The sequence below is a fragment of the Drosophila bipectinata genome, chromosome 2R, assembly GCF_030179905.1.
Source record: "Drosophila bipectinata strain 14024-0381.07 chromosome 2R, DbipHiC1v2, whole genome shotgun sequence".
Taxonomy (NCBI): domain Eukaryota; kingdom Metazoa; phylum Arthropoda; class Insecta; order Diptera; family Drosophilidae; genus Drosophila; species Drosophila bipectinata.
The window spans coordinates 21,056,926-21,076,024 of NC_091737.1; the positions used below are offsets into that span (position 1 = coordinate 21,056,926).

The 19,099-nt window shown below is 45.1% G+C and overlaps 4 protein-coding genes across 5 annotated transcripts; 3 read left to right on the forward strand and 1 right to left on the reverse strand.

Annotated features, from left to right (window-relative positions):
- Positions 1-3,596: 3,596 nt before the first annotated feature.
- On the forward strand, positions 3,597-5,399 carry Vajk4. Its single transcript, XM_017233573.2, has 4 exons — positions 3,597-3,707; positions 3,798-4,034; positions 4,106-4,585; positions 4,672-5,399. The coding sequence occupies exons 1-4, from the start codon at positions 3,699-3,701 to the stop codon at positions 4,942-4,944; spliced, it is 999 nt and encodes a 332-aa protein (XP_017089062.2). The 5' UTR covers positions 3,597-3,698; the 3' UTR covers positions 4,945-5,399.
- Positions 5,400-6,568: 1,169 nt separating this feature from the next.
- Positions 6,569-7,631, forward strand: Prosalpha5 (proteasome alpha5 subunit). The gene is made up of 3 exons (XM_017233589.3): positions 6,569-6,696; positions 6,757-6,895; positions 6,950-7,631. The coding sequence occupies exons 2-3, from the start codon at positions 6,763-6,765 to the stop codon at positions 7,546-7,548; spliced, it is 732 nt and encodes a 243-aa protein (XP_017089078.1). The 5' UTR covers positions 6,569-6,696; positions 6,757-6,762; the 3' UTR covers positions 7,549-7,631.
- Positions 7,632-7,701: 70 nt separating this feature from the next.
- cnk (connector enhancer of ksr) lies at positions 7,702-13,408 on the reverse strand. Its single transcript, XM_017233588.3, has 3 exons — positions 13,197-13,408; positions 12,828-12,991; positions 7,702-12,757 (listed from the first exon to the last, which is right to left on the reverse strand). The coding sequence occupies exons 1-3, from the start codon at positions 13,252-13,254 to the stop codon at positions 8,330-8,332; spliced, it is 4,650 nt and encodes a 1,549-aa protein (XP_017089077.2). The 5' UTR covers positions 13,255-13,408; the 3' UTR covers positions 7,702-8,329.
- Positions 13,409-14,046: 638 nt separating this feature from the next.
- On the forward strand, positions 14,047-19,099 carry l(2)k01209 (lethal (2) k01209). Of its 2 annotated transcripts, XM_043210614.2 has the most exons (8): positions 14,047-14,385; positions 14,889-15,340; positions 17,108-17,394; positions 17,453-17,559; positions 17,619-17,926; positions 17,986-18,172; positions 18,229-18,822; positions 18,885-19,099. In XM_043210614.2, the coding sequence occupies exons 2-8, from the start codon at positions 15,120-15,122 to the stop codon at positions 18,999-19,001; spliced, it is 1,821 nt and encodes a 606-aa protein (XP_043066549.1). In that variant the 5' UTR covers positions 14,047-14,385; positions 14,889-15,119; the 3' UTR covers positions 19,002-19,099. The 2 variants fall into 2 exon arrangements, with proteins under 2 accessions (XP_043066549.1, XP_017089068.1); XM_017233579.3 differs by lacking the exon at positions 14,889-15,340 and having other exon boundaries at positions 14,048-14,385.

Genomic DNA, 19,099 nt, shown 5'->3' on the forward strand with positions numbered 1-19,099 from the left:
CCCATGGGATCCCATCAGGAAAAAATGAACAAAAAATCGAAAAAATATTTTGTTGCAGGGTTTTGATGCAGAATGGTGAAGAATCGATCAAGAAATCGTTTAAGGTACTCCGCTTGAGAATCGGATAAGAATTGTGGAAGATATAGCCATCGCCGTGGGCCATATAGGGGAAAACACCATTTTCAAGGGATCCCATCAGGAAAAATGGACAATAAAATGGAAAAAATATTTTGTCTCAGGATTTTGATGCAGAATGGTGAAGAATCGATCTAGAAATCGTTTAAAGTACTCCGCTTGAGAATCGGATGAGAATTGGGGCAGATATAGCCATCCCTGTGGGCCCTATAGGGGAAAACCTCATTTTCAAGGGATCCCATCAGGAAAAATGGACAAAAAATCGAAAAAATATTTCGTCTCAGGATTTTGATGTAGAATGGTGGAGAATCGATCTAGAAATCGTTTAAGGTACTCCGCTTAAGAATCGGATGAGAATTGCGGAAGATATAGCGATCGCCGTGGGCCTTATAGGGGAAAACCTCATTTTCAAGGGATCCCATCAGGAAAAATGAGCAAAAAATCGAAAAAATATTTTGTCTCAGGATTTTGATGCAGAATGGTGGAGAATCGATCCAGAAATCGTTTAAGGTACTCCGCTTGAGAATCGGATAAGAATTGTGGAAGATATAGCCATCACTGTGGGCCATATAGGGGAAAACCCCATTTTCAAGGGATCCCATCAGGAAAAATGGACAAAAAATCGAAAAAATATTTTGTCGCAGGGTTTTGATGCAGAATGGTGGAGAATCGATCCAGAAATCGTTTAAGGTACTCCGCTTGAGAATCGGATAAGAATTGTGGAAGATATAGCCATCACTGTGGGCCATATAGGGGAAAACCCCATTTTCAAGGGATCCCATCAGGAAAAATGGACAAAAAATCGAAAAAATATTTTGTCTTAGGATTTTAATGCAGAATGGTGGAGAATCGATCTAGAAATCGTTTAAGGTACTCCTCTTGAGAATCGGATGAGAATTGGGGAAGATATAGCCATTACAGTGGACCCTATAGGGGAAAACCCCATTTTCAGGGATCCCATCATGAAAAATGGTCAAAAAATCTAAAGAATATTCGTTTTTTTAGGTTTTGATGCAGTTTTATGGTGAATCGATCTACAAATATTTTAAGGTGCACCGTTTACAGATCTGATAATTATTAAAATAGTTATAGACATCACAAGAACCATAATGTCCTACCCAGGCATTTTTCAATATTTTACAGAAGACCCCCAAAAACAATAATTTTAAAATGTAAATCATATTAGGTTTTTAGATTTTTATTCAGATTGATGGAGAATCAATTAGAGATATTTTTCTTAAGGATCGGATGAATATATCCTTAGATATAGTAAAGGAAGGATTGACCAAGACTAAGTAGGTGGGTTTGGTTTGCATAACCATCCGATTGAAAAGTTGACTTTCGCGCAGCGTGTCTGCGAGGCTGCAATCATGAGCTTTTAAAATTGAAATTCAAAATCTAATCACGCTGCACACGCACAATCTTTTTTATAAGTTTCTTTCCTTCGGTTTTCGAGAGTAAATCCCCCGTGTAACCCCAGACAGATAACAAGAGAAGTAACGATTGGGTCAAGGTTGCCATTACCCTTCTTTTAAAGATAAAGCGAACGTGTGCCATAAGATGCGAACTCCGAAGACTGGGGAGGGGCGAAGAAACGCCACTCGAACAAATAAGTGAAGGTCGTTGACCAAATGCAGTCTGTCTACAGAAAGAGATAGGCACAGCTGGGGGGAAAGAGAGGGATAGCTGGCGAACCCGTTAATCAGGCAGAAAGCCCGTTAATCACAGCGAAGAATTGCAGTAACAAATTAGTGTAAAAGTTGGCTATAATGGGGGGTACTACTATATAGGAGCTAAGCTGGACAATGGGCAATTAGCAGGTATACCAAAAAGAAAAAAAAACGAATACCCCCCAAAATTGGAGCCAAAATTTTGTTATGAAATAGAATGGGCATGTAAATGCTATATGGCGAGCCCCTTGTCTTCCGCGTCTGTCGCTTTGTTTTTGGAGTTTTTCGGTTTTTCAGTTTTCCAGCAAAGCTACATTTGCGAAAAATAATACCTGGCTTTGTTTTAGTCGATGTGTTTAGTCGAATTGTTGGTATTGCCACACGATGGATTTTAAAATAGCCGACTTGAAGCTAAGTATGTTTTCAATTTAATGACTGCGAGTGATTGCACAAAATTCCAGGCAACCAGGCATTCAGTCAGTCAGTCAGTCAGTCTTTCAGTCAGTAAGCCAGTCATACATAATGCTTACTCGCGAATACTTCATACTGTATCTGTATGTACCATGGTAGTATCCGCAAGATACATGGCTTAGATACATCCATCCAGCCAGCCAGCTAGTCAGGCAGTCAGTCACGCGGCGAGATCCCACAGGCAGCCGCTGGGGGGCTATAATCACGCTCCCCCGATCGCCACCAAAAAAAGAGCCACCAAATTGCCAGTTGTGTCTTGGACTCCTAGACTTTACTAAAAATAAAATGCAAAAAAAATATATACATTGACCCAAAGCTACTAACCCAATGATGCCAAAATAAAACAAACTTAAAGTCACTGAGGAAAATAATTACATTTAAAGATTTTTAGAAATTATAATATTTAAGGGGATTGGAACATACCAGGCCTCAATGTAACCTTTTCTTTAAAAATCTAAATTTAATCCACCTTCGAGGTAAAATCCATAAACCATAACACTCACTAAATATGAAACTTAATAATCATTAAAAATTTAATCCTTATTAGTAAGGTTTAGATATTTGTAAAATCCATCATAAATATTCAGTATAGTTGTCGGTATCTAGCTTTTGAGGTTCCACTCGCCGAGAGTCGAGATGACCCCATAAAACCGAATAAGCCAAGAGATCAAATACATATTGTAAGATGAAATATATCAAATAACCAAAAACGCATTGTGCTGTAAGGTTTAACCTTCTTATTGTCTCTGCCACTTACCACACAGAGGGGTTTCTGTTTTTGGCTTTGCAACGCCATTTCAGCCACTTCAGCCATTTGATGTCAATAGCCGACTGCATTTGCATAATCCCAGCCACTCAAATCAAAAATATTTATATATATGAGATGGTATATGAGATATCATATATCGCCAGGTGTGGGTCCAATAAAAACGGAAGCATCGTCTTGGCCATTTTGGCCAAAATAATCCACGGCTCAAAAATCAAAGAGCCGCTGATTTGTTAGTAAATATGTGGGTTTGTGTATCACAGAGATTTCCACTTCCTAGCTATTGTTTGTAGGATAACGACCTGGTTTCTCTCTCTCTCTATAGCCGAGGCTCCTTACTACAGATATATCTATCTATATCCATTTCCCCCCCTCGACAGATGGAAACCGAAACCGAAACAAGTTTTCATATAACACCGTTCCCCCAGCTGACTTTTCATTACTAAGCCGAACCGAAAGGCAACCGAAAAGAGTTGCGAATGCGTCGCCGCGTTGCGAGATATATAGAAAGACCAAGACAGTCCAATTTTTTGGTGTATATAAGCCGAGTGCAGTGGCACAGCGATTCAGTCCCAGCTTGGATCTCGTTACCCGTGCAGTACAGCGAATCGTGGAGTAATTGTTCCCCCGTGAGACGTCGAATCAGCAGCTCAACAATGCGAATGGTAAACTGTCATATATCCATATATCCGAAGGATATTCAATCCAGAGTGCTGTGTGAATCAGAGTGATGTGAAACGTATCCCTCATTCCAGTTCGTACTTCCTTGTCTCGCCGTGTGCGTGGCATTGGCCCACTGTGGGGCTGTAGCTGGCGAGGAGGCCAACAAGGCCGAGGGCGATGGCAAGACCGTGGAGAAGCGGGGTCTCCACCTGGGCGACTATCACCACTATCAGCCCCATCACGAGCACATCAAGACGGTGACCATTGAGAAGAAGGTACCAGTACCCTACACCGTCACCAAGCACGTCCCCTACACCGTCGAGAAGAAGGTGAGAGTTCATCAGAATTTTAGATTCAAAGAATCCCATACCAAGAACATCTTCAACTACCGTTTCCTTAGATCCCTTATGAGGTGAAAGTGGATGTGCCTCAGCCCTATATTGTGGAGAAGAAGGTTCCCGTCCATGTCAAGGAGTACGTGAAAGTACCCGTCCATGTCCCCAAGCCCTACGAGGTGATCAAGAAGGTGCCCTATGAGGTGAAGGTCCCGGTCGACAAGCCCTACGAAGTGAAAGTGCCCGTTCCCCAGCCCTACGAGGTCATCAAGAAGATCCCCTATGAGGTCAAGGTGCCAGTGCCCCAGCCCTACGAGGTGATCAAGAAGGTGCCCGTTGAGGTGAAGGTTGAGGTCCCTGTTCCCAAGCCCTACGAAGTGATCAAGAAGGTGCCCTATGAGGTGAAGGTCGAGGTGGAGAAGCCCTATAACGTTGAGGTACCCAAGCCCTATGATGTGGAGGTGGAGAAGCCCTACACCGTGGTTGTCGAGAAGAAGGTGCCCTACGAGGTGAAAGTGCCCGTTGATAAGCCCTACAAGGTTGAGGTAAGCATGGTGGTCTAGATCTACGGTTATCCCAGGCGCCATTTATTTATCCAAACCCCTTTTCTCTTGCCATCTTTCTTGACCAGGTTGAGAAACCCTACCCCGTCCATATTAAGGTGCCCGTGCCACAGCCCTACACCGTCGAAAAGAAGGTTCCCTACACCGTCGAGAAGCCCGTGCCCTATGAGGTTAAGGTTCCCATCGAGAAGCCCATCCCCGTCTACTCGGAGGTGAAGGTGCCCATTCACAAGGAGATCCCAGTGCCGGAGAAGTACCACGTCGAGGTGCCGATCTTCAAGCACCACGAACACCACCATGAGGATCACCACGATTACCACAGCCACAGTGGTCACTACTAAAGATCGCCAGAAAGATGCCCAAAGCAAGATCAAGCACAGAAAGCGAGCACAAGAAAAGAAGAAGATGGTAAAGGAGGAGAAGAACGAACAGGAAGGAGTACGAGAAGCAGGAAGCGAGACACTAACAGCAAGTCCATCTGTATCTCTCAGATGCATCCACGCAGCAACGTTGAGCTGGACGTTGAACGGGTGACACGAGCGGGGGAAGATGATAAAGAAGGATGTAAAGAAGGAAGTAGAGAAGGAGAAGAAGAGGAGCCAGAGCAGAAGAGGGAGAACCAGCGGGGAGTAGCCTGTAAGAGGACAAACTAACTAGCTACTCCCAACATCGAGATCTGGCGGAAGTCTCCCTATGGACTTCCGCATCAGTTTTAAGCCAAATGTGTTAGTACTTTTATCATTGTGTTAGACTCTATGATTTCTATTTAAATTATAAGCTAAAGACACACCGAAAACCAGGCGCAAATTAATGGGTTTCTGGGTTTCTGTCTGGGAAGTGAAAGTGAAAATTAACCAGCCAGCCATGGCCGAAACCTCTACGAATCACGTAACACCACTGTTGGCAGTGAGGAAAATGAGAAAATGAAAATGAAAGAAAACCAGTTACCACTAACGCTAGTCTAGTTGTGTATTCTTGTGGCCAGTTCATTATGCAAGGAGCATTGCGATCCGATCGCTGATTACATCATCGGACTGCCAAATTAATTGCAGGAAGCACTCGCCAACACTCGTTGAAACTTGGCAACTTTTTCGCAATTACGCTGGGGCCTGTCATAATGGTTAAAAAATAGCAGACAGGGGGAAAACAAATTCATAGATTGCCAACAAAATTGATGTCTGCACGTAAAAAAATTGGGCCAACTAAAATTAGCAATCATACAAATCTTTAACAAATATTTGAAAGCTTAAAAATATCTTCAACTAAAGCCTAATATTTATAATGCCTAATTGTATTAACTATGTACTACATCGTTTTTAATTCGTTAGTGAAGCGGAATTGCCGCCAAAGAGACACGGGGGAAAAACATAAAAACCGCCACACTTCAAGTGCGCAATGGCCTCGTTTTCGCGGGGGGGCAGTAATCGTAGCGCATAGCCAAATTGCTGGGTATTTTGAAACATCAGTCGCTGCAATTACAATTACAATTACCCATCAAGTACCCACTAATTGCGGTTTGATGGTGTAATATTTGCCACTTTGCTAAATTTCAAATTTTCCCTCCTAGACCGTTACAGCGCTGTTAACATACTGTTAACCGAGTTGTAAACGCTATGGCAGACCTGTTGTTGGATACAATTGTCTATTGCTCAGAAAAGCTTATTATTTTAAAATATATCGAGTTTTTTAGATATTTTTGTGTCAATAAATTAATATATGTCTAATCTTAAAATCGTGAGTACCTCGGAAAGAGGAAACTAAAAGGGAAAGTTTGAATTTCCCTCCAAAGCAATACCGATAGGCGATTATTTTTTTTTAAATGAACTGATGTCAAGAACCTAAACAATAAAAATCGGTGTTAAGCTATCATAAAGTTAATTACATAATTAAGTTTCAAATAAATAAATATTATTATTGATTTTACGGAAATAATATAAATATAATTTTTAAACAAAGTATATCGATATATTCGCATTTCGACATATTATCACTAATCCTAGTGTGGTCACATTGTTTTATCCGCAAAGTCATTCCGGCGTCAAGTCACTGTCATTTATTTATACGTTGAGCTTTATTGAGCAAAATAGAATAAAGTAAGCATTCTAAGTGTGTTATTTCAAATCGAACAGTAAACAATTACACCCATATTGCAGAGAAACATGTTTCTGACCCGCTCCGAGTACGATAGAGGTGTAAACACCTTCTCGCCAGAGGGACGTCTCTTCCAGGTGGAGTACGCCATTGAAGCCATCAAATTGGGATCTACTGCCATTGGAATATGCACACCAGAGGGTTTGTGATTATTTACACATTGTGAATCCTCAAATTAATGTTTTTGTTCAACAGGCGTGGTTTTGGCCGTGGAGAAACGCATCACATCGCCGCTCATGGTCCCTAGCACAGTGGAGAAGATTGTTGAAGTGGACAAGCATATTGGATGCGCCACTTCTGGACTAATGGCCGATGCCCGTACTTTGATCGAGCGTGCCCGTGTCGAGTGCCAGAACCACTGGTTTGTCTACGACGAGCGCATGTCCATCGAATCCTGTGCCCAGGCTGTGTCTACACTGGCCATCCAGTTTGGTGACAGTGGAGAAAGCGATGGAGCTGCCATGAGCCGTCCGTTTGGAGTGGCCATTCTATTTGCCGGCATTGAGGATGGGCAGCCGCAGCTTTGGCACATGGACCCATCCGGCACCTTTGTGCGTCACTCGGCTAAAGCCATAGGATCTGGCAGCGAGGGCGCTCAACAGAACCTACAGGATGAATATCACTCGCAGATAACACTGAAGGACGCCATTAACCTGTCGCTTAAGACGCTGAAGCAGGTTATGGAGGAGAAACTGAACTCTACTAACGTCGAGGTTATGACCATGACCCCCGCAGATAAGTTCAAGATGTTAAAAAAGGACGAGGTGGAAAAGTACATCAGCGATTTGGCGTAAAAGCGTAAATACTTTTAATTGGTTAATTTGAAACGTACATGTGAATAAATGGATTCTAAATCGATCTGAGAGAGGGTATAAAAGGTACTTTTTTATTGGAAATGCTGGATACCAACCTGTTTCCCATATTTTTCTTCAATTAAAATAGCTTCCTTCTTTATATACAGTTGACTTTATTCGTATGCATGTATATTTCGTGTACTGTGTATATATATATATATATATTTTATTTTCGCTACAACGTTTTCGTGGTTCCATTGCCATCAGTGGTAACCTCACACTACAGTAATATCTCGATTTTCATAATATAATACATATAATCTAGACACAAACTGTTGAGCAAATCAAACAGCTCGGATTAACTTGGTTAATCCCATTACAAAGGCAAATCATAAAGAACTATTTTCTCTTCGATGCACAGACTTCTCAGTTAATGCTTAAAGATTTATAATTTCTTTTTGCTATATTTCATTGTTTTTTTGTTTTTTTTTTGTTGTTGTACGCGTGAATACATATGTGTGTTATTTAAAACTTTTTACCTAAAAACCAAAATAATGCAAATAAGACATTAAACATTTACATCTAATTAGGGGATCGATTTGAAAGGATTGCGCTGGTGTTTCAGGATAGGGAAGACGATCAAAATGAACAAATTGTATACCTATATCATACGAGTATATATCGCAATATATAATATATGTATATATATATATATATTATCTATATGCGTATAAGTAAATACATAAGTAATAGAGCATTCACAGTAGTTTCCATCACACACCTAGGTCTGATGTTCGCCGCCACTGGGACTGCTGTTGTTGGTGTTTGTTGTTGTTGTTGTTGTGGTTGTGGTGTTGTTGTTGTTGTTATTATTATTGTTGCTTGTTGTACGCAGCATAAGCCGCGACAAGCTGGTGTTTGGTTCGCTGAGCGAGTATATCTCCGGTTCAAAAACCGGCGGACACTCCATATTCGGATAGTCCGGTGTGGCCGCTTTAGAGTCCAATGATCCCGAGTTGGAAACCCTGGGGGTTGCAGCACTCTCCGATGCGGCTGCTTCGGCTGCCACCGCCTCTGATTTGGGCTCTTCCTCCCTTTGCCGTATGGGAGGCGGTGGCGCCGGCGGTAATGGCGGCTGCAGTGCCTCCGAAGAGCAAAGGTTAGTCGTTGATGTGGTCATCATGCCGGGACCCCGGTAGCTTCTGTAGCCCGCTTGATTGTGGGTGGGCAAAGTGATTTGCGAGAAGATCTCCTGGTCTCCATCCAGATCCGCAATGCTGGTTGGCGTCGTCGGCTGCACCGGATACGACTGCTGGTGGTGGTGCTGTTGATGATGATGGTGTCCAAAGAGCGTCCGGTGCAGCAGCGGTGATCCCAGAAAGCGGTTCTCCTTAGAGGGCTTCGCCGGCGTGCCGCTCGGAATGGAGAGCTTCGAGAAGATCGGTATCGGAGCTGAGTTCTTGCGATGGGCATCGTATTTGGTTCCCGCTATCTTATCCCGCAAGTCCTGATTGTACGTCTGACTCTTCTTGATGCTAGTCCCACTGCCAGTGCCAGCGCCTCCTCCACTTCCGCCGCCGTCCAAGGCGTGATTCGATTTCGATTTCTTATTCAGCGGCAGCGTCATAGTCATCGCATGCCCTGGCGAACTGCCGGTGGATCCAGATGAATGCTTCGAGAAGAAACGACGATCGCTGCTCGACTTTCCTTTGTTTTTCTTCTGGTCGCCACTGCTCTTGTGCAGGAAACTGGAGAGCTGCTGCTGCTGGGAGCGCAGAAACTGCTTGGTCTTGCTGCTCTGCGGCTGATGGTGGTGCTGCGACTGCTGCTGGTGCTGCTGATTGTAGTGATGCAGCTGCTCCTGCCTACTACTCGAACTGGAGCTTGGCTCGTCGCCGCAGATCAGCTCGTAGCCGAAATCACGCAGCTTCTGGCCCTCCTTGGTCCGCGTCCTCTTTATACTCTCGTCGTCTGGCTTGAAGCTGATCTCGTAGTCGGGCGTCTTGGGCAGACTGACACTTTGGATCTTGGGCAGCTTCTCCAGCGGCTTCGCAACACTCATGCTGGCGGAGCTCTGCTGACTGGCCGTCGATTCAGTCCGCGAATGCTTGTGCTTCTCCACTCCCAGGTGAACCCTGTTGTTGTACATCTCCTGGGCCTCCTCCTCCTGTTTGCGCAGCATCAAGTCCTTGAGGGTTACGAAGCCCTGGGTGTTGTGGCCATGATCCAAGGTTGTGCCCACACTCATCTTGGGCAGCAGTGTTTTCGAGGTGTGGAAATCGAACTCCACCAAATTCGGATTAGAGGCATGCAGAAAGTTATACGGAACCTTCTTCAGACTGGACTTGCTGCTTGGACTCTGACTCTGGCTCTGGCTAGGACTCTCCTCGGAGCTCTGGTGCTGCAACGAAGTTGGTGTTGCCGTTGGCGTGGGAGCTGGTGAGGTGGGCGGTCCTAATATCGATGCCGATACAGATATGGCCGATTCTGTGCCACTAACCACGGAACTTCGGCTGGAACTGCGCGACAGCTTGGGAGCCACTGGCGGAGCGATCTGGGTGGGTGGCTGAGCTGGATCGTGATAGCCCGGGGTGTTGGCTCCAATCTGGATGCCAAAACTGCCGCCCGGCACCTTTCTGTAGCTGCGATACTGTTCCGTTGGCACGGGGATGTCGCTCGAAGGCTTCGCTGCACTACTCTTGAAAGTACCCATCCTATCCATCAAGTACCCAAAGTATCCTCTCTCATGCTTGGTGCTTCCCGAGGAGGGAGGTGTTCCGCCTGGCAGGGTGAGCGAGGACATGGACACTGCCTCCTTATTAGCCTGCGGCGATGGAGTACTCAGGTTCTTGGCCACCAGGGCATCGTTCTCCTCCCCCGAACTGTCGTCCTCCGAATACAGATCCCTTGCCCCGTTGCTGACTCCTCCGATTCCGGAACTGGCAGACACTTTAAGCGAAGCCTGGCGCAACAAGTCCACCCACTGGTTAAGGGCATTCAGCGACTCGGCGGCAAAGTAAAAGCACTTGGCCGTATGGTAGACCTTGAAGGCGTGCGGCTTGGAGTGCACCTCCTTGGCCAGTGACACCGTGAATCCCGGTAGGAAAATAACCAGACTGGCTGTGGAGCTCTCCTTCTTGCGAAACCCGTAGAGAATGGTGTCCAGCATCACAAAGTATATCCGTGCCCAGTACGTGACTCCGTTGTGGTTTTTTGTGCGCCGGTACAGGTAACCTTGAATGTCGCCGGTGCCCAGGAGCTTCAGGTTCATGTTCCTTCGCTTGGCCATAAGGCTGTGCTTCTTCTTCAGGGTCAAAGTTCGCGATTTAGTGGGCGTGTGCAACTCACTGATCTCGGACGAATCTCCAGCCGCTTGAACGGGAACTGGCACTGAAACAGGCACGGGAATAGAAATGCTGGTGGTGCTACTGGCAGCCTGCATACTGGCAGGCTTTGGTGGCGGTGGTGGCACTGATGGAGGCGTCATCTCTCGCTGCTTTCGAGGTCGTGGTGGCGGCGCTGGTGGTGTTACCAAAAGGAATTCTTTGCGCGGCTCAATCGCCGGCGGAGTATCCGATTCCTCTCCAGAATTGTCGTAGGCTGGTGTGCTATGGCTTTTGTCCAATCGTCCACGACGTCCCTGTAACACCAGTGGCACATTTATGGCCTCTGCCAAAGGCAACTCCTGGCCGCGAGTCGCCTGGTCAATGGCCTCCAGCAGCTCCTCGGCGTTCTCGGTCTTGCAGTTTCGCAGCGTCTCCAGGGCATCCTCGTCGCCCTCGTCCGCAAAGGGTATTGGCTCGAAGGTTTCAAGTATTGTGTTTTCCACGTTGCACGTAAACTTCTCGTTCTTCACCACATAATCCTCCACCTTCATATTGGCGTCGAAACGGACCACCTTGCTGACGCCCGGCTTGTACCGGTCCTCCAGGACCTCGCGCTGCGATTCCTCGGTCAACTGCTTCAGCTTCCTGGCCTCGTGGAACATTCGCTTGACCTTGTCCGTAGAGCTATCACATGCAATACCAATGCAGGTTGTGGGTCTGGGTGCTATCTCCAGACCGTAACCGAAGGATATCGACTTGTCGCGAATGCTAGGCGACCCTGGATCACAGACAGCCGAAGAGCCAACACCTGGTTTCCTTTCGTGCCACGACGGAACCACCAAATCCGAGTGTTTCAAGCTGAGAAACTCATCGCCGCAAATGGTGTTTCTACGCTGGAGCAGGGCCCTCGGCTTGGGATAATACAAACGGATCTCCCGGGCCGCCGACTTTGGATCTGTGGGTGTGGGAATATCACTACAACTAGAGTCCGAATCCGAGGAGGAGGACTCCACCACTGGCTTGGCCTTGACCAGATTCTCGTTCTTTTCGATGCTCAGGGACTTGCCAGACTCCGGCACGGAGCTTCCAATGCCACCCGTTGCCGCTCGCTCGGAGTCCAGCGTTAAAAAGGCAGCCCTTGGGCTGTGCATTTGATCCGCCCAGCGACTGGCCATGTTTCGCTTTTTGCTGGGTAGCCGGTAAGGTTGCATGTAGATTTGACCGAACATCTTGGTGTGCTTTGGCCGCTTCTTGACAGTTAGCACCACATCTGGTAGGGCTTCCCTCAGATGCTCCAGCACCGTTCGGTGCTGCCAGCCGACCACAGTCTGATAGTTGATCTGCACAATTTCGTCACCATCCTCGATTTTGCTCGAATTGTGAGCTGGCGAGTTGTACTTGTTATCAGTCACACGATGAATGCCATTATAGCTGGACTCTATGGTAAATCCTAGCTCCGATTCGCGGGTGACCTTTTTGAGGGTCACCAAGCTCAGAGAGGCGGGCTGCAGCACCATGGGATCAGAAATATCCTGGATTATAAAGTTGGCCAGCCTTTCAAGCCGTTCCGCTGAGGTCCGAATCGCAGGTACTGGATAAAGAGCAAACCTATCCCGATGCGCAATGGTTGCTAGCTCCAGGCCGAATTTCAGCACGTTGCCGCAGTACTCACGATACATTTCTTGCTTGCGAAACGGTGCCCGTTCCAGGCTGCTAACCAAAGGCTTCAGAGTGGCTATCATCCTGGTAATATCGTGCAGTATCCTCGTATCTATCTTGGTGCTGTCAGCATGATTTTTGGCCAACTCTCGATGCAGATTCCTGGCAGCCGTGCCCACATGCATTGCCATGAACTGTAGATTGTCGTTTTTTAGGTGATAATGCTGCAAGTGGAATCACGGGTTATGTTTTAATATTTTTATCCAGTAGGCAGCTAGCCTGGGGTAGACTTACGAAATTCCTTAGGTTCTCCACTGCCTCCAGTACGATCTCCTGATGGCCTATTCTCCGCATTCCCAGATTTTCCAGCTCATACGGCCGGATATTAAGCAGGGCCTTGCCATCTATGTCGTGTTTGGAAAACTCGTACAAATATGGTTTCATGGACTCATCCAAACCTGCAACAACAAAGAAAATATATTAAAGGGCGGCCGAAAAATGCAGGAGAAATCTTTTTGGCAAAGCTGAAATTCTTGTTTCGCTTGTTGCTGCTGCCCCTTTGTTGTTGGCGTTGTTGTTGCCTCTGCTGGTTTTGGGGCAGTGGCTCGGCGATGCAGTTTTTTTCTCCTTGACCTCGCTCATCGTTTATCACTCGCTACGCACCTCTGATCCAGTCCGTCACCTGGTCGGGCGTCCACTCGGCGATGTTGATGTAGGCCATCCTGCTGCGGCTTCTGCTAACTCCCGATCCGAGCACCTAAGGCATTTTTATCAATTTGCGCTGGAAAATGATCGGCCAAAGTATGAGTTTTTTTTATTGTTTGTGGCCACGGCCAGGGTTGCCGACCACTAGTTATATGGATATTGTTGCGTCCTCTTGTTCTTCCTATCTTGTAGGGTTGCCATGTGTTGTAAATATAATCCTTTGTTTATAAATATTTTTCAAATCATTTTTATTAACGGCTAAATATTTAAGTACTTAAAAAAACCACAAATTAAAAGAAAAAAAAATTATGAAGAACTACTTTTTAATTCAAAACATGTATGTTCTAAATAACAAGGATCATTTGAATATCATATATATACATTTTATGAAAAGAAATAAAATCTTTCACCAGATTTTGTAAGGAATATAAAATGTGTTCAAACTAACACAACTAACACATTTTACGAATGGAAGATAAAAACATTTTTCAATTTAAATTTTTTTTAGAACATAAACTTGGAATTTTATGTATAGAGCAGACGGTCACACTTAAGAGAAATTTTGCCGCCGTTTTTAAACATACGTTGCTAATTACGGGGATTTCCAAAAAATTTACCAGGGTAAGATGAAACATTTGATATTTAACCTTGGTTTGCGATACCAGGGTGTTGCCTAAATTACAGAAATGTTCGTCGCAGTCTTTTGTTTCTCTTCTAATTTTCAAAATAATTTGGGGGTCAAAAAGAGTGACCAGGCGTTGGCGGGTAAGCTTTTTTAGGCTTAGAACAAGCGCTCCCCTGCGACCCCAGGCATTCGAATAATTGCCAAATGACAGCATCAAACGGAGATAAATAAAAAATTTATGATCTGACGGGATGTGCTCGCCAAGATAGCAGTTAGAAAACCATAATTGGCCGCCATCGCACATGACGCCAAACATATATACAAATACATATGAATGGCGGAGGCAGATGCGAGCGCGCACGTTTTTCCAATGTTCAGTCACTTGCGAGAGGGAGAGGCACGTTGAAGTAAATCACCGCGTGTTTTTCTTTTCCAATCGCTGCAATTGGCTGCAATAATGTGTGCTGCGCAGACAAAACAAATCAAATTCTACAATCCATCGAGTTCCGCCAGCTCCGACAGGTAACGAAACGCTTTTTAATGCGGCATTTATTTACGCACGGCAGGCAACGCAAAGTGTGAAAATCCGACAAAAAAGTCATTAGAATGTGATACAGACACATCCATACATACAAGCACACACTCGCAAAACGCACACGCACACGCACGCTTTCGGTGGCATGTGCTTGGAGAGCTCATTCATCAAACACGCAATAAAAATAAATGCGAGGAAAATGGCATAGGGTTCACCTGGGCAAACACACAAATACAGTCAAACTTTCATAAAAATTGAATTTCAATAGTCGCCGGTAGCTGCAGTTGAAACGAGACGGGAGAAGATAAAGACAGAGACGGAGGCGTAGCGAGAAAGGTAGAGTGAAAGAGAGCAGCCGAACCGAACCCCCTGCGAGAACAGTTACAGACGCAAACAACAATCGACAGCGGACGTCGGCATCGCAGTTTTTAAACCATTTTTTGTCAGTCAGTCGCTCACCTTACACACCTCCGCTCTTGCCTTTTATTAGATATCGAATAAATATTGCCCGCAACGCAAAACGAAACGAAACGGCCAAGGAATAAAAGCTCTAAATCACATGTGATCCACGCCGGCGGCCCATGTGTGCTGCTACAGTGCAAAGAAGAGTGTGACCCATTTTGGCAACGCCGGCGCCGACATCGACAGACTTGCTACATATACATACGTTCTCACGCCCGCCCACACCGGGACCCCCTTCTTCTCATATCATCCGACTAAAATGAGCAGCATCACGTTTTTGTGCAGCAAGACGAGCCAAAATCACAACAATGGCGATGTCCAAAAGGGCAAATCATCAGCCTTTGCATCCGCATCCGCCGGTTTACTAACTATCGCGAACCATCAACAACAACAACAACAGCAACAGCATCATCAGCAACAGCAACAACAACAACTGCAGTCAAAGGTTAAGGCTATTGCAGCCAAAACCAATGGTCACATGTAATTCATTGCATTTTCTTCACTTTTTTTTTAAAGTAAAACCAAAAATTCGTACCCAAAACCCATAATACATAAGTATCTGTGTGTTTCTGTGTGAGTGTGTGTGAGCTGTGTGTTTTGTTGTTGCCATTTACCGCCATTCTAATTGTTTTGCTGTTGTTTGTAGAGTACTCGTATGTCTGTCTGTCGTATTTTCACTGTTTAATTAACGCTCATTTTCGACCTTTTTGTTAACATTGTTTATCGAGTTGTGTCTGCGTTGCGGCAAATAACAACAAATAACGAAAAGATAGCGTCAGCAAATGCGCTCCAAATTCTCCACTTCTGGCCTCCCCATGAACTCGCCAACATGGCCACATCGAGGCGATCGAGCCACGTCTATCCACGGTGGGTGGTGGTGGTGGGTTGCCATCCTGCTCCACACCCCAGATATCCTGTTGTCCTTGTCACTCTGCCTGGACCAGGCTTCGAGTTACCTGTTGTATCTGCATCCTCTCTTGCACACGTGGCAGATGCTCTCTCTCCCAACATCTTTCTTTTACTCTTCCATATTACTATGCAAAGTGTTTGAATAGAAGCTGTATCCGATTTTTAAATACCCTTTACAATTATTATTAAATTGTCACTAAATTATGTTATTTATGGTACTAGTTCTTATCTTTAAAAAGAAGCTTTTTTTTAATATTTCATACTTAAACTTAATATCCCCCTTTTAAAGAGTATGAATATGTATGCTCTGTTTCGTTTTGGCACAGTAATGTAAAAGATACAAAAGAAAGAAGCAAAGATAAAAATAAAGAAAAGGAAAAGAGAAGAGAGTGCAACGAACGCGCCTACGCAGCATCCTCAGATGTATCCACAAAAGATGGATAGTCGTCTGCTTCTTCATAGTCTACGTACCTAAATATATAAATAATGTTTTTGCATGTATTAAGTGTATGTGGGACACGTTTATTGTTTCAAATATTTCATGTTGGCCAAATACAGACGGAAACTCTTTTTTGGCCACTCCAAGTCATGAGGTCACGTCAGCAATCTGCAACGCACATGCCGGAAATACCCAAATGTAATCATAAGCCCCCCCCCACACATATGCAAATATTAAATGTGCTCTAAAATTTTAGTAGGGTGCACCAATATATTTCATAGAAATATTTAAAAACTTAAAAAAAACATGCCTGTCTTAAATTATCAAGCTTATCGTCAACTTTCACCACAGACCTCAATATTGAAGTAATCGACTATAAAATAAACCATTATCTTTATCTGTTCTCAATCCAATCCGTAAAACAATTGACCCTCGAGATTAGCAATGTTATCTTCTATTGAGTTTAATTAAGGAATTCAATGAGTAATAGTTCTATAAATAGACCCGTATTGAGCATCTGATTAATTCTGCGTGGCCAGTATCGGGATTCGAGTGGGTTGGGTTGGGGGTGGGTGGCTTGGTTTAAAAGTAGAGTAGGTCAGTGTGGTATACTGCAACCTTGAATTTACAGCTTTAAGCTTGCGTAGCCATGTAGTATCCCTGTACACAATGTAACTACCAAAGAAATCAAATATATATATATATTAATAGTTTAATAGATGGCACAAAATTATTGCGAAAGTAATCAATGCTTGGTGATAAAACGTTATCGTGGCTAACACAACCCAATTCCCAATATATAATATAAGTATACGTCACTGCTGATGGATGGGGGCGTAGAACTGGCCATATCTTGTTACCGCCAATCTTGCCAACTAATCTTATATTTCTACTTGCAGCGATGATCGCTCGGATGTCACGGAACAGCTGTATGTGGATCCCTATGCCGAGCTGGGCAGCAGCAACTGCTGCCCTGCCTCGCCCACCACAGTGCCTGCGAAAGCGTCCCTGGAATCGCCACTGAAACGGTCCGGCCGGCGACAGCGCACCACCTCTATAGGAAACCAGACTACCACCGCCAATCCGTCCGAGTGCATTATCCGAGCAAATAATCGCACGATCTATACGGCCGGACGTCCTCCATGGTATAACTGTGCAGGGCAACAGGTGGAACCCTTTGTTATAGGTTAGTATTCTTTAAAAAGAGCAGAATCCTTTAAATCTAAGTTATTTTGTTTATTTAGGAATCTGCGGAGGCAGCGCTTCTGGTAAAACCACAGTGGCTGAGAAAATTATTGAAAGTCTGGACGTGCCATGGGTTACCCTGCTGTCCATGGACTGTTTCTACAAGGTCGGTAATCACTCTTCACCTAGGATCTATTTATAATATTTCCTATTAATATCCTTCAGATCCTGAATGAGAAGCAGCACGAACAGGCCCTGAGCAACGAGTACAACTTCGATCACCCAGATGCCTTTGACATCGAACTGCTGCTGGATGTGCTCACCAAACTGAAGGAGGGCCGCAAAGTGGAGGTGCCAGTTTACAATTTTGTGACACACGGCCGGGAAAGTCAAACAAAGACTATGTACGGAGCAAATGTTATTATCTTCGAGGGCATTCTGACTTTTCACAGTCCCGAGGTGCTCAAGCTTCTGGATATGAAAATCTTTGTGGATACAGATCCAGATATTCGCCTAGCCAGGCGGTTAAAAAGGTGGCTCTTTGAAGAGGTTTCATTTTTATGAAGAAAATAATTTATTTTTAATATTTTAGGGATATCTCACAGCGCGGACGAGACCTGAAGGGCGTTTTAAAACAGTACTTGAACATGGTAAAGCCCTCATATGCCAATTACATAGCCCCCACCATGGCCCATGCGGACATTATTGTGCCCAGGGGCGGGGAGAACAAGGTGGCCATCCATCTCATCGTCCAGCACGTCCACACACAGCTCCAACTGGTAAGTATCTCCTCTCAGGTCAAGTCTGAATCTAATTTTTATTTTTTATTTTACAGCGAGGCTTCAAGCTGCGCGAAACTCTGGCCAACTCCTACAAGGACCAGCCTATGCCACATTCTCTGCACCTGTTGCATCCTACGCCCCAAATCAAGGGCCTGCACACGTTCATTCGCTGCCGAAACACATCCCGGGATGAGTTTATCTTTTACTCGAAACGCCTGATCCGGCTAGTTATAGAGTATGCACTGAGTCTGTTCCCGTTTAAAACCACCACAGTGGAGACGCCCCAAGGTGTCCTGTACGAAGGCAAGCGCATGGAATCCCGCAAGATATGTGGCGTTTCCATTCTCCGAGCTGGTGAAACCATGGAGCAGGCCGTCTGCGATGTGTGCAAGGATATTCGTATTGGGAAAATCCTTATTCAAACCAATTTGAAGACCGGCGAGCCAGAGCTCTACTACCTGAGGCTGCCCAAAGACATAAAAGACTACAAGGTGATACTGATGGACGCCACCGTGGCCACTGGTGCAGCGGCCATGATGGCCATCCGGGTGCTACTGGATCATGATGTGCCCGAGGAGAATATCATCCTGGCCTCGCTTCTGATGGCCGAGATCGGTGTGCACTCCATTGCCTACGCCTTCCCAAAGGTAATCAAGATGGTAACCAAGATTTTAGGAAATCATTTATAACGCTTCTCTGTTCCCGACAGGTGAAAATTGTTACTTCCGCTCTGGACCCGGAGATTAATAGTAAGTTTTATGTTATACCCGGCATTGGTAACTTTGGCGATCGTTACTTCGGCACGGAGCCCTCCGACGACTACTAAGGAGTTCCTCCGAGCCACATCCACACCAATTTGGAGAACCAACAAGTTTCTAATGTATACTAGGCTAAGTTCAAAGCGTTACTTAAATTATGAATTCG

Coding starts and splice junctions, on each gene's coding strand:
- Prosalpha5 (XM_017233589.3), top strand. CDS start 6,763: ATGTTTCTGACCCGCTCCGAGTACGATAGAGGTGTAAACACCTTCTCG. Junction 6,896..6,949: donor TGGAATATGCACACCAGAGG/GTTTGTGATTAT, acceptor TTTGTTCAACAG/GCGTGGTTTTGGCCGTGGAG.
- Vajk4 (XM_017233573.2), top strand. Junction 4,035..4,105: donor CCTACACCGTCGAGAAGAAG/GTGAGAGTTCAT, acceptor CCGTTTCCTTAG/ATCCCTTATGAGGTGAAAGT. Junction 4,586..4,671: donor ATAAGCCCTACAAGGTTGAG/GTAAGCATGGTG, acceptor TTTCTTGACCAG/GTTGAGAAACCCTACCCCGT.
- cnk (XM_017233588.3), bottom strand. CDS start 13,254: ATGGCCTACATCAACATCGCCGAGTGGACGCCCGACCAGGTGACGGAC. Junction 12,992..13,196: donor GGTGACGGACTGGATCAGAG/GTGCGTAGCGAG, acceptor TTGTTGTTGCAG/GTTTGGATGAGTCCATGAAA. Junction 12,758..12,827: donor TGGAGAACCTAAGGAATTTC/GTAAGTCTACCC, acceptor TTCCACTTGCAG/CATTATCACCTAAAAAACGA.